General features: G+C 50.9%; 1 protein-coding gene across 1 annotated transcript; it reads left to right on the plus strand.

Moving 5' to 3' along the window:
* Positions 1–62: 62 nt before the first annotated feature.
* TRIP13 (thyroid hormone receptor interactor 13) lies at positions 63–14,612 on the plus strand. Its single transcript, XM_065905378.1, has 13 exons — positions 63–285; positions 1,033–1,198; positions 1,308–1,437; positions 2,100–2,155; positions 2,919–3,009; positions 4,231–4,303; positions 8,331–8,394; positions 9,075–9,161; positions 9,372–9,478; positions 10,595–10,748; positions 10,972–11,084; positions 13,270–13,339; positions 13,627–14,612. The coding sequence occupies exons 1-13, from the start codon at positions 194–196 to the stop codon at positions 13,720–13,722; spliced, it is 1,299 nt and encodes a 432-aa protein (XP_065761450.1). The 5' UTR covers positions 63–193; the 3' UTR covers positions 13,723–14,612.
* Positions 14,613–14,919: the final 307 nt, after the last annotated feature.

The raw sequence follows: 14,919 nt of genomic DNA on the forward strand, positions 1-14,919 counted from the left end.
TGCGGCGGCCGGAAGTGACCCGCCCGCTTGCGCCGGCGCTTCCGGGTCAGGGGGCGGTGCGCTGCGCGCGGCAGGTTTGAAGCGCGCGGGGCGCCGCCTGAGGGCCCAGGCCGCTGAGGTGGCGGGGCGCTGCGCGAGGCGGCGGCGGCGACGGGGCGGCCCGGTCCCCGCGGCTCCCAGCGGCGGCGCCGCCATGGACGAAGCTGTGGGAGATCTGAAGCAAGCGTTGCCCTGCGTGGCCGAGGCGCCCACGGTCCACGTGGAGGTGCACCAGCGGAGCGGCAGGTGAGCCCTGCCTCGGCCCGAACCTGGCCGTTTCCGACCCGACGGGACCCTGCCCCGAGCCCGCGCCGAACAGACCCGCCCTGACAGGGTCGGCCCAGACCCGGCCTCCAGCCCCGGCGAAGCCGGCCCCGGGGACTCTGAGTTTTGGGAAACGCCCCTGCGCCCTCACCCTCACATCATCCCCTCGCCCACCATCCCCTTTCCCCGGCCAGGCCCTCGGGACGATGGGCCCCGGAGGTGCTGGCGGCGGCAGGTCTCCGGGAGCCGGGAGCTCTGGGGCGCGGACACCGTCGCAGGGGCCGCTGGAGGGCCTGGGCCCTCGGGGAGGCAGCGAGCGCGGGGGGTAGGGGCTGAGGGTGGACCCCAGCCCGGGAAACTCCTCTGGGGCCCCCAGCTGTGGGCATTTCATTCCCCCCTGACTTGCTGCTGTTTCCCAGCTGTGGGGCTGGCACCTAGGCAGCAGTTCCAGCTTGGTGACCAGCAGCCCAGGTGGCACCGACTCCGCCTTCACCCCCTGCCTCTGAGGGGCCTGGGCAGAGTCCTTGGGCAGCTTCCCTGGGTCACACAGCCTGCAGTTACCGTCAGCCCCTAGTCGGTACAGGATCACTCCCATGCAGGCCCTCCCGCCAGCGCTATCCATGGGTGCATTTTCCCCACTATGGTCTGTTTTGTTTTTAATCTCTCTTTCCTAAGATGTTGATTTTTTTTTTTAACTCAGATCTGATTTTGTGTGTTTTGTGTTCCTAGCACGGCAAAAAAAGAGGAGATAAAGCTGAGTGTTAGGAAGCTACTGAACAGGCATAACATTGTGTTTGGTGATTACACCTGGTCTGAGTTTGACGAGCCTTTTCTGACCAGAAATGTGCAGTCTGTGTCTATTGTTGACACAGAGTTAAAGGCTAAAGATCCACAGGTAACTTAATTCTCAGAGCTAAGAAACAGTTAACCCGTAGCCCAAGAACATGAATTTGCTGTTTTGATAGTGTGTTTTGTAGATTTATTTGATTTTTTTCTCATCGCAGCCTATTGATTTGAGCGTGTGCAATATTGCACTTCACATCTTCCAGCTGAATGAGGATGGCCCCAGCAGTGAAAACCTGGAGGAAGAGACAGAAAACATAGTTGCAGCAAATCACTGGGTTCTGCCTGCAGGTATCTGACAGTAACAGTAGGTGGCACACGCCTAGAACGGGAGGGTGGAGGACAGCGCACACCTCAGCCTCCAGATATTGTGTATCTGTTATGTAGTTTTAGGGCATTTTATCTGTTAGGAAATAGGAAGTATATCAAAAGAAAGAAAAGTAGAAACTTCCGACATGAGACTACTTGGATGGGTCTCTTAAAGTCAGTGCTAATTGAGGGTTATTACACTGTCGCTCTTCTTTCCTGCCCAGTTGGTCGGTCTTGCTGGACGACTCCTTCCTCCTACCTTCTCTGTGCTTCTCTGTGCTAATGGGATCTAGCAGGCTGAATGCCATGTCTAATCCAGGTTAGGCCTGATATCCTGAAAGCTAGACTCCACCTGCCACTCGGCCCTGCCGGAGTGTTGGCCTGTGGGGAGAGTGGTGAGTTCAGGATCAGTGCTTGGGTCCACGCGCATGTCCACAGGAGGTTCATTACCTACCCAAAGTCACATGTGACTGCCACTTACTCAAAATCTTTAACTTACAAATGACTTTGAAAGTTTCGCTTCTCTGTAACCAGAATTGTAGCTTGCTGCGTCTGGAGCAGTTGATATCAGCGGCTCAGGGTGGACGTAACCAGTAGGTGCAAGGCTTGCTTTCCTAACATTTGGTTTTGTTTTGTTTTCTCAGCTGAATTCCATGGGCTTTGGGACAGCCTGGTGTATGACGTGGAAGTCAAATCTCATGTGAGTTGTGCTTTTTCCAAAAAGTCTTCCATATTTCAAGTGAATCATTATTGTGTTCTCTCTAGCGCCTCTTACCTCATGTGGGCTCTAGGAGTGCTGCTAGCCAGCACCCCATGCCCTGGGAGTCTCTCTTCTGTCCGGAGCGTCTCCTCTGGGCTTGCTCTGAGTGGAGCTGTACTCTGGGGAGTTCCCCTCAGGAGAAGGGGGAGGTTTCAAAAGTGAACCCACTTGCACTGGGTCACACTCCTTAGGAACCTGTGGGCTGAGATGGCAGTGTCAAGGGGCAGAGCAAGTGGGCAATCTGAGCGAGTACCACCATGTCTGAACCCCCTTCAAGGGGACAAGTCCTTCTGCACACAGATGGGGGAGGGGAGGACACTAGAAGTCCGTCCTCACTACCCCCGTCACCCACCCCGGCTCCCCTAGGAGCCACGGTGACCCCAGAGCCCCAGCTGTTCTTTTAGCAAACACAGCTTCTCCACTGCTGTGTCCCAGAGGAACAAGCTCACTGACTGGGTGTAACCCTCAGTTGTTTTGTGTGTTCTTTGCATTGTAAATAAGTGATCTTTGAGTTTACTTTTATCCTTGTAACACTCACACCCAGCACGTATCCTGTTAGATTTTAAGACACCTTCTGAGGTGAAAGCCTGAGTGTGCCGGGCAGGCTCTGAAGACTCTCCTTCCCTCTGCTCATTCAGGACACGTTCAGCTGAACCTTTGCTCTGCCAAGGACTTTACTTCTGTCTTTCCTTTCTTCACGCAGCTCCTTGACTATGTAATGACAACTTTACTGTTTTCGGATAAGAATGTTGACAGCAACCTCATCACCTGGAACCGGGTGGTGCTGCTTCACGGTAAGCGTTTTGGGTTCGTTTGACAAAATAAAACTGCGTGGAATCAGGCTTTTCTTCCTGCCTTTATCCTGTGAAAGTTACAGCTCCTTCTTCCTAGTGGAGCCAGTTGTCCCAGAATGTCCTCTGTGAAGCCAGTCACGTGCACACTTTGCACTTCGGTTACTTGACCCTTCATAGGGCAGCCACCTGATCATTCCTTGTGACTTTTTATTCTGTTATTCAGCTTTCCAAATATCTGCCTTGTTTCCCCACTGGTTATGGGTTTCTCAGGATAGCAATTGCCTTGTATTTCTTCATAGTATCCTTGGAGTTTCTCTTGATGGATAATAAACTGCAAAAGCCCACACTTCACAGAACTGTCTGGTTCTGGGAAGAGAATACTGGGGGGTTTTATGTTGTTGTTATTGTTACTATCTCAGGAGAGAAAAAGAACCGAGAAAGCCCAAATTATAGTGAGATAAGAACTATAATTAAAAGAGTAATTAGCTTCTTTATACAATGAAGATTGTAGGCTTGTGTTCAGTTTTATGAAAACAGTGTCTTTAGAATGTCTTGGCAAATTTTCTTAATACTAGAATCAGAGAGTAATCACAAGGTGTTTTATTTAGTGCAACACAGTATTTCCCATTAGAATTGGTTATAGATTTACTTGTGAATTATGGAAAATGCCGAGGATCAGAATTGAATGTCATCATTTTCTGTTGGACGCATTCATGCTCCCACATCCATGCCCTCAGAGCTCCTGTCAGCTGCTGTGCTGAGGGACCCGCAGGGCTCAGGCCTTGCCCCACCGCTCTACCTGTGTAGCTTGGGGTTCAGGCCCACATGTGCGGAGCTGGATTGAACGATGCTGGTGCCGCGGGCTTCAGGAACAGCCAACACCAGTGCCTGAGGTCCCGATGGTTACCAGGAAAGGTTTGTTTTACCTTTGAAAAGTGGGTTTTCATAATCAGCGGATTTCATAGAAGACATGTAGGGACAGGGAGGGTTTCAGTGAAGATGGAAAGAAAAGCAGAGTGGATACAGGCCAAGAAGGTCCTGGTGATGTTTTGTAGCATTTACGCTGTTAACAGATTTCTCAGCAACTTAAGCGATTCTTGTGATAATAACATTTATAGCTTACAGTCTGTTCCTTATGTTATATCCTGTGAATAATGCAGCTACTGTTTCAAGAAATCTGTTACAGCAGTAACTTAAAAACTTGTTTGCATTTTGTTACAGGTCCTCCAGGAACTGGAAAAACATCCCTGTGTAAAGCTTTAGCCCAGAAATTGACCATCAGACTCTCGAGCAGGTAACTTGGGTAATTCGAGAGAGGAGAGCCGCTGAAGTGGGTTTGCTCTGTTTTCAGCTGTAACGACGGGAGGAGCTGCTGCTATTTTTAAATCATCTTACATGAATAGTAGGTGTCTCAGTGTAATTTAACGAGTCCTTCTGTATTCACATAGTCTTGTGCTCTGAGTCCAGTCCTCTTAAGTGTGCTGAGACTCTGTGACCAGCACGGGATTGCTTGTGGTACCCGCCCCATGTACACTTCGAGGAGCGCTGTCTGCTCGCATTCGGTCGGCCGTCCCATGGTTGCTTGATGTCTGTGCTGACAATCTGTCTGCTGCCCTGTCACTTCCTGGGAGGAGTGTCCAAGGCTAGTGCTGGGTTTGTCTGCCACTTCTTGAATGTAGTCCATTTAGAGATTTATGGTTTCACTACATTTGGAGAGTATTTGGGCATTACCTCTTCACCTAATTCCCCTGCTCTGCCCCCATTTGTGGGGGTCCATTCATTTACACGTTAGACTGTCTCATGCTGTCCCGCAGGCCACTCATGTGCCCTTTTCATCTTTCCTCAAGTTTTAAAAATTTTCTGAGTTTCATTTTGGATAGTTTTCTGCAGTATCTGATTTGCTCTTACTTCTGTTCAGCGAAATTTCCATCTCTGAGAGTGATTTTCTTGTCTGAAGATTGTTTAGCTCTATTTATGCTTGTAAGCTCTGTCTACCAATTCCGTCCTCGTTATCACTTGGGTCTGGTTACGGGTCACATTTTCCTGCTTCTTGGCGTGCCACGTAATTGTTGAATGTGGACATAATGATTTGCAGTGACTGGATTCTCTTGTTTGCCTTTAATGACCACAGGATTTTATTCTGACAGGGGTTTGGGTACTTGTGTTTGGTGTGATCCTTTTGAGGTCTGCTTTTAATCTTTTTCAAGAGTGGTCTCAGTGTGGCCTGGATGTCACCCTTAGGAGGGCCCTTCTGGGTCTCAGTTGAGCACCTGAATGAGCAGCGAGTACCCTCGTCCCTCGGCCCTGGGGTCTCGAGCACTCCTGGGCTCTAGCGCTGGGTTCCGTCCTCACACACTGCTGCCCCATGACTGTCGCCGGGCTTCATTCCTGCGTGTGTGTCTCTCTCCTGTCTGGAATCCTGCTCTGTAGCCTCCAGACACCTCGGCTCCTTGAACTCTGGCCTCTGTCTCTTCAGCTCAGTACCCTGGCCTCTCCTCTTGGGTCCCCCCCAGTGTCACTCCAGGCAGGAGCTCAGGGCTGTCGCGCTTGCCCCTTGCCCGCCTCCCAGGTTACAGTTCCTGATTCTGTTGTCTGGCACCCTTCACAGACATTGGTTCACTGTTTTGTCTAGTTTTCTAGTTGGTTAAGGCAGAAGGTAAATCACCCTTTTAGCCTAGTATGGCTTCAGAAAAGGAAATCCTGTGAGATTTACTTTTAAATCTGTTTTCTTTTCAAAACTGTCTTAAAAGTAGGGAAGTTGCTCTATTTCAGCCCTTTGTTTTATGCTCAGTATCTTGGCCTTTGTCTTGACATAGTGAAACACATCTGTGTTTGATAACCTCTGAGGGCCGTTTCCTGAAACGCCGGAAAGTGAAGGTGTTATTACAAGAAATGTGACATTTTCCAGTACAGAGATCTGGAAATTGGTATTTATTCTGTGGCAAGAAGAAGCCTTAGCAAGCCTTTTTTGCTTTATTAACTAAAAGCTACTTTACTTAATAATCAAAATGCTTTATGATTAATTTTGTGTAATATTCAACCCAATCTATATTCACTAGGTTGTCTATCTCCCCCTTCTCCTCTTTTGTAAACAAAATTACTAAATGATGTTTTTCAACTGGAAAGTCAGTGATACTTTTTAGAGTAATTATTTTTCTTCTGTGGACTCTCAACATGAAAGAAACTGTAAAAAAGATCTGGGAGTTGGCTTCTCTGCTGGCCCTTTCCTGTTTGATTTTGATCAGAACTAAGTGCATCCAGAGCCCTCACTGACTCCATGGTAGATGGGGTATTAGTGCTGGATTTCAGACAGTGTGTGTCCAGTGTGTGAGTTTTCCAGGGCTCCAGGTTTGAGGGAAGTGATTTTGTGCTGGAAAACAAATTCTCACATTCCTTAGGGTTTTGTGGAAGGAGAAAAAAATGTTCAACTGTGTCCAAAAGACTTTTGATGCTTATGTTTTGATTTGCCATGTTAATAGAGGTAATGGTTTTTGAACATAGGAATATAAATTACAAGTAGACTAAAAGCAGTATTAAGAATTAATTGTATTTAACTAGTTGTATTAACTATTGGAGAAGGAAATGCTAACTCACTCCAGTATTCTTGCCTGGGAAATTCCATGAACAGAGGAGCCTGGTGGGCTACAGCCCATGGGGTCGCAGAGTCAGACATGACTGAGTGACTAAACAACCAAAAGAGTATTAAGTATTCTTCAGTTCAGTTCAGTCACCCAATCATGTCTGACTCTTTGTGATCCCGTGGGCTGCAGCACACCAGGCTTCCCTCCATCACCAACTCTCAGAGCTTGCTCAAACGCCTGTCCATTGAGTTGGTGATGCCATCCAACCGTCTCATCCTCTGTTGTCCCCTTCTCCTTCTGCCTTCAGTCTTTCCCAGCATCAGGGTCTTTTCTAGTGAGTCAGTTCTTCACATCAGGTAGCCAAAGTATTGGAGCTTCAGCTTTAGCACCAGTCCTTCCAATGAATATTCAGGACTGATTTCCTTTAGGATTGACTGGTTGGATCTCCTTGCAGTTCAAGGGACTCTTAAGAGCCTTCTCCAACACCACAGTTCAAAAGCATCAGTTCTTTGGTGCTCAGCTTTCTTTATGATCCAACTCTCACATCCATACATGACTACTGGAAAAACGATAGTTTGACTAGATGGACCTTTGTCGGCAAAATAACGTCTCTGCTTTTTAATATGCTGTCTAGGTTGGTCATAGCTTTTCTTCTGAGGGGCAAGCGTCTTTTAATTTCACGGCTGCAGTCACTGTCCTCAGCGATTTTGGAGCCCAAGGAAATAAAGTCTGTTGCTGTTTCCCCTGTTTCCCCATCTATTTGCCATGAAGTGATGGGACCTGATGCCATGATCTTAGTTTTTTGAATGCTGAGTTTTAAGCCAACTTTTCACTCTCCTTTTTCACTTTTCATCAAGATGCTCTTTAGTTCGTCTTCACTTTCTGCCATAAGGGTGGTGTCATCTGCTCTCTGAGGTTATTGATATTTCTCCCTGCAATCTTGATTCCAGCTTGTGCTTCATCCAGTTTGGTATTTTGCATGATATATTCGGCGTATAAGTTAAATAAGCAAGGTGACAATATACAGCCTTGACGTACTCCTTGCCCAATTTGGAACCAGTCCATTGTTTCATATCTAGTTCTAACTTGCTTCTTGACGTGCACACTGGTTTCTCAGGCGGCAGGTCAGGTGGTCCGGTATTCCCATCTCCTGCCCTCGCAGGCAGGTCTGGCTCAGTCTCTTGTGGGGTCACTGTCCTTTCTCCTGGGTCCTGCTGCGCACAAGGTTTTACCTGTGCCAAATGAGCATCTCTGGAAGGGATGGGGTTTGATTCCAAATGTGGTCTTTGCCCTCCTGCTGTCTTGCTGGGGCTTCTCCTTTGCCCTTAGACGTAGGGTGTCTTTTTTTGGTGAGGTCCAACATTCTTCTGTTGGTGGTTGCTCCGCAGGGAGTTGCAGTTTTGGAGTTCTTGCAGGAGCAGATGAGCACACACCCTTCTACTCTGCCATCTTAGCTCCATTTTTTTCTTGCTTTAATTCAAATGAGATACCATTCAGTTTGAGACACTTAGTTTGCTCCAACTAGAACCACTGATGTTGACACATCTTGTTAGATTGTTCATAACTATTAGTATGTAGTTTGCAGGTAGCTCATCCTGGGTCAGTAGTAACAGAGCAGTCATTCTCAGCCTGCTGGGCACTTGAGCAGTGTTGTGTTATAGAGACAGAGGTGGTTGCTGCCAGGGATGTTGTGGGATTGACTTGTAATGATTGCTCTATCTTTTTTCTAAACCATCTTAGGTACCGATATGGCCAGTTAATTGAAATTAACAGCCACAGCCTCTTTTCTAAGTGGTTTTCAGAGGTAAGTGTTTATACTTATCCCAGTTCTCTGGATTGTCCGCCACACAGTTGAAAAGTTGTCCAGTAGATTAGGCAAACTTTTTCCTCCAAAAGCTTTAGGAGAGAAATAGGTGAAACGGGAATATGAACAGGGACTGACTGTATGGTTAGAGGAAAGTTCCAGAGCTTAGTGATAACCTGGAAACCACCTGAGGCCTGAGAGGACCCTCGGCTTGTCACCTCCAGACCTGGGCTGGGGCACAGGGCGTTCAGTGTTACCTGAGGAGGGAGGGGTCACCTTCCAATGGGACCGCACCCTCAGCCTGAGCCTTGTTCGCCAGCTGTGAACTGAGGCACTCAGGCCAGGGGATGGCACAGGTGCCCCTCAGCTCTGGAAGGCTCGGATGGTGCCCCTGGCAGATGGTGGGTGGGGCCAGGGTCCTGTAGGAGGGGCGCCTGGATGACTTGCACCCAAGACCCAGCACGTCCCGGACCGCTGGGGCGGGAGAGGCGGCAAAGGGGGCCTCTGGGTTCCCTGCAGACCTGGCTTCTCTGATTCAGGGAGTTTTCCGAGGGGCTCTCAGGAGACGGTGGGCTTGTGGGGCCACCTAGGGCCAGAGCTCAGCCAGGTGGAGACGGCCTGCGTGTTCACCAAGCAGCTTGAAGGGCCCACGTTGGTAATGAGTAGTGTTTTGTTTCCAGAGTGGCAAGCTGGTGACTAGGATGTTCCAGAAGATTCAGGACTTGATTGACGACAAGGATGCTCTGGTGTTCGTGCTGATTGATGAGGTGGGTGTGTTCACACCTGTGACTGGAGGAAGTGTGGGACTGGGTGGCCTTTCGTGTTTCCGGCACCACCAGCCCCATGCTTGGCCAGCCTCCACAGGCTGTGTCCTGCAGTCCTAGCCCCAGGGGTCCTCACAAGCCCTCGGTGCGGTGTTCACGTGCCCCCCCCCCCACGTCCACTTAGCTGACCACCCCGCCGCTCTGTGCCCACAGGTGGAAAGCCTGACCGCTGCCCGTAACGCATGCAGGGCAGGCGCCGAGCCTTCGGATGCCATCCGTGTAGTCAATGCTGTCTTGACCCAAATCGATCAGATTAAAAGGTACCACTGCACACGCACACCCCCGGCCTTACTCCCAGCTTTTCCAGCTCAGGATGCGTCTGGCATTGGGTGTGGGCCCTGTCTTCTCTATGTTTGAAGCAGCATGTGCTACATAAGCTTTTTAGAAATTAAGCACTTTTTATGTTATTGAAGTGTTAAAAATGCACAGCAAAGATTTGGTGTGGGGAGAAGGTACCCACTGCTCAGAAAAGCGGGTGTCCCTGACCCCCGTCCATTGCCCCGGGAGGAATGGAGACTTGTCTCTGCAGTCTCTCTCACCTTCCTTGCCTCACGAGATTAAGGCCCGCTCTGGTGACCGTTGGTGGGAAGCCTGATCCCGGCACGTGGCTCCCAACCGTGTGTGTGAACCCCGTGCACACTCCGTGCTCGCCAGCCTCTGCCCAGACTCCTGGGCCCTGTGTGCCCCCCTCACCTGGCTCAGCCCTGCTCACCAGGCTGTGGTCAGAGTGCAGGGGTCGGTGGGGGGCAACCCTCCAGGCGCTCCGCGGCCACAAGGCTGCCAGTGGTCTGTGTGCTGCCTGGGGGCCCGGGGCAGCCCGGCCTCGTCCCCGGGCCTCGAGCCCACAGGCCCGGCGGCGTGCCGCCCAGGGTGCCGCTGCCCGCCCCATGCTGTCCCCACCCATGAGCAGACTGGATGGCGGGGTCTCTGGGGAGCGTAGGAGCTGGAGGGGGGGGCCGCTAGTCCCCAGGGTGAGTCACGCGGCTCGGCGTGCGGCTGTCGGAGTGGCGAGAGTGTGTGGCGGGCAGTGTCAGTGCTGGGGCTCAAGGACGCTGCGCAGAGTGAGCGCTTCACCGCGGTGAAGGGGGCAGGGAGCGGTCCAGCTGGGGCCCGTGAGAGCTGTCCATAGGCGGGGAGCTCGAAGAGCAAGAGTGGGGAGGTCTGCGCTGTTGCAGCCGGGAGGACCTGGCAGGAGTGAGGGTCAGGCGGAGCGCAAGAAGCGGGGCCTCAGAAGACCTCGTGGGGGTGGGCACGGGACGGGAAGCCGGCTGAACGCCTGGGCCCTGGTGCTGGTCTGTCCTCACACTGCGTGTGTCTGGGCAGGGGTGGTTGGGTCCCTGTGGCCCAGGCTGACTGGGCCCGCCCTCTGCCCCCAGGCACTCCAACGTGGTGATCCTGACCACGTCCAACATCACAGAGAGGATCGACGTGGCCTTCGTGGACAGGGCTGACATCAGGCAGTACATCGGGCCGCCCTCTGCAGCAGCCATCTTCAAGATCTACCTCTCTTGCCTGGAAGAGCTAATGAGGGTGCCTTGAGTTTTTTCTCACTTTCCTAAGAACACGTTAGCTTTCTTGTGTGTTCTTGATTTGCTGGCATAACTTACAGTGTCTGCTTCCTGTGTAGAAAGAGGTGTCACTCAACCTGTGCCCACCATCTTACATTGAACACTGCGCTTGTTGGGTCTGCAGGTTGAGCTCAGGGAGAAATCACTGACCGATGCTTTTGCCGCCCCATCCTCTGTCCCTGCAGTGTCAGATCATATACCCTCGCCAGCAGCTGCTGACCCTCCGAGAGCTGGAGATGATTGGCTTCATTGAAAACAACGTGTCCAAGTTGAGCCTCCTTCTGAGCGAAATTTCACGGTGTGTACTGACCTCACTTACTCTTTTTTAAAAGCTTTTTTGGAATATAGTCGATGTGCAGTAAATATTGTAGAGAAAAGTGACTCAGTTATACATACACGTATCTACTCCTTTAGATTCTTTTTTATAGGTCACCACAGAGTACTGAGTAGAGGTCCCTATGCCCCACAGTAGATTCTTATCTGTCACCTATTTTACATGTAGTAGCTTGTATGTTATCCAGAGTTGAAGGGCCGACTCATTGGGAAAGACCCTGATCCTGGGAAAGACTGAAAGCAAAAGAGAAGGGGGCGGCAGAGGATGACGTAGTCGGATGGCATCACCTACTCAGTGAACATGAGTTTGAGCAAACTCCGGGGGGGTGGTGGAGGACAGAGGAGCCTGGCGTGCTGCAGCCCGTGGGGTCGCAGAGAGGCAGACACGACCGAGCGACTGAACAGCAACGTGTCAATCCCAGTCTCTCAATTTACCCCTCTCCCCCATGCCCCTCTGATAACCAGAAATTTGTGTCCTAAGTCTGAGTCAGTTTCAGTTTTGTAAGTAAGTTTATCTGTATAATTTTTTAGATTCCATGTATAAGTGATATCATACAGTATTTGTCTCTGTCTGTCTTGGTTCACTTAGTATGATAATCTCCAGGTCCATCCGTGTTGTTGCAAATGGCATCATTTCATTCTTTTTCACTGTGGAGCAATATCCCACTGTGTATGCACACCACGTCGTCTCTGTCCATTCACGTGTCAGTGGAGATCTGGGTTGTTTCTGTGTCTTGGCTATTGTGCATAGTGCTACTATGAACATAGGGATAAGTATATTTTTTGAATTTTTGTTTTCTCAAGATATTTGCCCAGGGGTGGGATTGCTGGGTCATATGGTAGCTCTGTGTTTAGGATTTTAAGGAACGTCTGTACTGTTCTCCGTAGTGGCTGTTTCAGTTTGCATTCCCACCAATAGTGCAGGAGGGTTCCCTTCTCTCCACACCCTTTCCAGCATTTATTGCTTGTAGATGTTTTGATGATTACTGTTCTGACCGGTGTGAGGTGATACCTTACTGTAGTTTTGATTTGCATTTCTCTAATGATTAGTGATGTTGAGCCTCTTTCCATGTGTGTTTGCCATCTGTATGTCTTTGGAGAAATGTCTGTTTAGATCTTCCATTCATTTTGGGATTGGGCTGTTTGTTTTTTTGATATTGAGCTGCATGAGCTGTTTGTATGTTTTGGAGATTTAATCCCTTGTCATTTGCTTTGTTTGCAAGTATTTTCTCCCATTCTGAGGGTGACCTAGCTTTGACAACCTAGAGAAGCCCGTTCTCTTTGGTCACAGGGGTTGTGATTGCTTGTGGCAGCCGAGGTGGTGATATGGGTTGGGTGGCGGAGGCTGAATCCCAGGGCATCTCACCCACAGCAGATGCCCTCTGGTCTCTCCAACCCTGGGCTCCTGAATGGGAGAGTGAGGCCAGCTGCCCTCTACGTGTGCCCATGGACAGCAAGCAAAGCACTGCGCTAGCGCAGGACAGGCTCTCAGATTAAGGCTGTTTGTAGCATCGGTGGATTCTTAAGCAATATTTGTTAAGTTTTTACAAATGGCCAAGAAAGTAAGGTGGAGGCTTTTTCTTTGATGAGCAGAGTAAACAGTTAAACAGTCAGGGCGCTGGCCTTGGTGCTGGACGGACAGTGTTTGATCCCGCTGCCTGGGTACTGAGAGCCACGAAACATGTGAGAATCCCCAGCACACTTGCCCAAGCCCAGGCTGGTAGCACCGGCAAGTGCTCAGGTGGCCCCAGAGATCGAGCCGGCAAGTAGAGCAGAGCCTCTGAAGACAGTTAGAACTTGGATAAACTGGAGAGAGGCCAGGGAGACCGTGTGCGCTCTGTCAGGGCCTCGGGTGGGCTGCGTGGCCGGCACCAGGTGCCAGACACGCTGGCGGGCTTTGGAGAGAGTCGGTTACAGTGGTCAAGGTGGGACAGAGGGGAGCAGTGCAGACTTGTGTGAGCCGGCCCGTAACCACCTCATGGTGCCCCGGCCGAGGCCGTGAGTGGTGTCAGGACCCTGCCCCTCCTGGAGCGGTAGCTGAGGCCTGGGGGAGACTGCCCACCCTCCAAGGGGCTCTAGGGAGAGAGCGGGACTCGTCCTGAAGTGCACGCGGTCCGTGTGGGGCTGACGCCGTGTGCTCATGTTCACAGGAAGAGCGAGGGCCTGAGTGGCCGTGTCCTGAGAAAGCTCCCTTTTCTGGCTCACGCGCTGTACATCCAGGTGAGTGCCTGGGCCCTGGGCCCCTGCTGCCCACTCTGCCCGCAGGACTGGCCTCGAGGAGAGTCCCGCCTGCCTCCCCGGGGTTTCCACCGCCTCGCGTTGTTTCTGAAGTCACAGGCCCGGGGGCAGCAGAGGGCTGGCGTGTGTCTGCTCACCTCACTGGCGTGTGGAGAGCGTGTGCCCAGGCCCTCCCTGCCTGCTCAGAGTGCTTGTGCCCTGGAGGTGGGTGCTACCAGGCCACCCCCACCCCAAGGGCGAGGACCGCCACAGTGCCGTGTATTTTCCAGGCCCCCACTGTCACCATTGAGGGCTTCCTCCAGGCCCTGTCTCTGGCTGTGGACAAGCAGTTTGAGGAGAGAAAGAAGCTCTCGTCGTGCGTGTGACCCGGCCCCCCCCCCCCGACTGTCCTCGGTGAGCACACCGCGGGAAGGCGCCATCGCTTCCTCACCGCAGCGGCTGCCCCAGGATATATGAGGCCACGGCTGAGACTTGCAGGCCTGTGTGGTTCAAGCAGCGTGTTGTACTTACATGATGTTGCTCAAGAATTGTGTTGCGTTTACGTACTTTAACTGCATGCTCGAAGACAAAACAGCCTGTTTTCTCTGTTTTGAAGGATGATCATCTGAGCTCAGCGTCTCTTTATAAAGAACTGTCTAGACGTCCTGGTTCTATCCTGCTTCTGGTTGATTGGACCCCAAATGCTGACATTTTATTTAAAAAGATGATTAATGTAAGTTTTATAGAAACAAAAGAAACTACATTGCCTTAAAGAAGAATGTAATCATAGCATTAAAAAAAAAAGTACACATTGCTCAAGACGAGGCAGCATTTGCTTCCTGCTGCAAGCTCGTCCTGGTTGGTGCACACGTTCTGGAGACTGCGACGAATAAGAACCTGTTCCTGTGTTACAGAAATCAAGAGAAAAATTTTAGGCCCAGTGCTCTTCTTGGTAGCAGATACGCTCTGCTTGTCAGAGAGGGACAGCTGACATGGGGCCTGCCTCACTGGGGACCAGCGTGGCCGGCCTCATAGCGATGTTTCCCGGTGAGTCGTTTGTCGCAGGACACCAGTCACGGCTTAAACGAAGATTCCCAATAACAGATGTAAAATGAATTGGCCGATAATGGGTGTATTCCACAGAACCTTGTTTTGCTTTTATCTCATGCTAAAATAAATTTCATATCACTGTTTTATAAAACATTTTTAAAAGAATATGTTACCTTTTGTCTTAAAACTTAAAAAGTATTAAAAATTCTTTTTCCAAAAAAAAAAATCTTTTTCCAAAATTTTCTCATTTTGATTTTCTTAACACTCTCAAATGCTTTGAGTTTTAAGTCACTCACACGATGAGGTAACTTTAGCCTGTCTCACGCCGTGGTGTGGAGCTGCGCTGCCCGCACATGGCCATGCAGCCTGGGGAGGCCTGGTCGGAGCTGGGCTGGAGTGGGAGACCCGGGTTCCACCCCTGGGACCATCAGCCAGCCTTGGCTCCGGTCAGGTCCAGGGCTGGAGCGAGCACGGCCTTGGGGGCCAGGGCCTGGCTCTGTGGCTTCCTCAAGACTCTGAAATAGGGTGAGAAG

This window comes from Muntiacus reevesi, chromosome 14 (assembly GCF_963930625.1).
Source record: "Muntiacus reevesi chromosome 14, mMunRee1.1, whole genome shotgun sequence".
In the NCBI taxonomy this organism is placed as follows: Eukaryota; Metazoa; Chordata; class Mammalia; order Artiodactyla; family Cervidae; genus Muntiacus; species Muntiacus reevesi.

Excerpts from the sequence above, each read along its gene's own strand:
- TRIP13 (XM_065905378.1), top strand. The coding sequence starts at position 194 with ATGGACGAAGCTGTGGGAGATCTGAAGCAAGCGTTGCCCTGCGTGGCC. Across the intron at positions 9,162-9,371 it reads TGTTCGTGCTGATTGATGAG|GTGGAAAGCCTGACCGCTGC; the intron begins GTGGGTGTGTTC and ends CTGTGCCCACAG. Across the intron at positions 11,085-13,269 it reads CTTCTGAGCGAAATTTCACG|GAAGAGCGAGGGCCTGAGTG; the intron begins GTGTGTACTGAC and ends TCATGTTCACAG.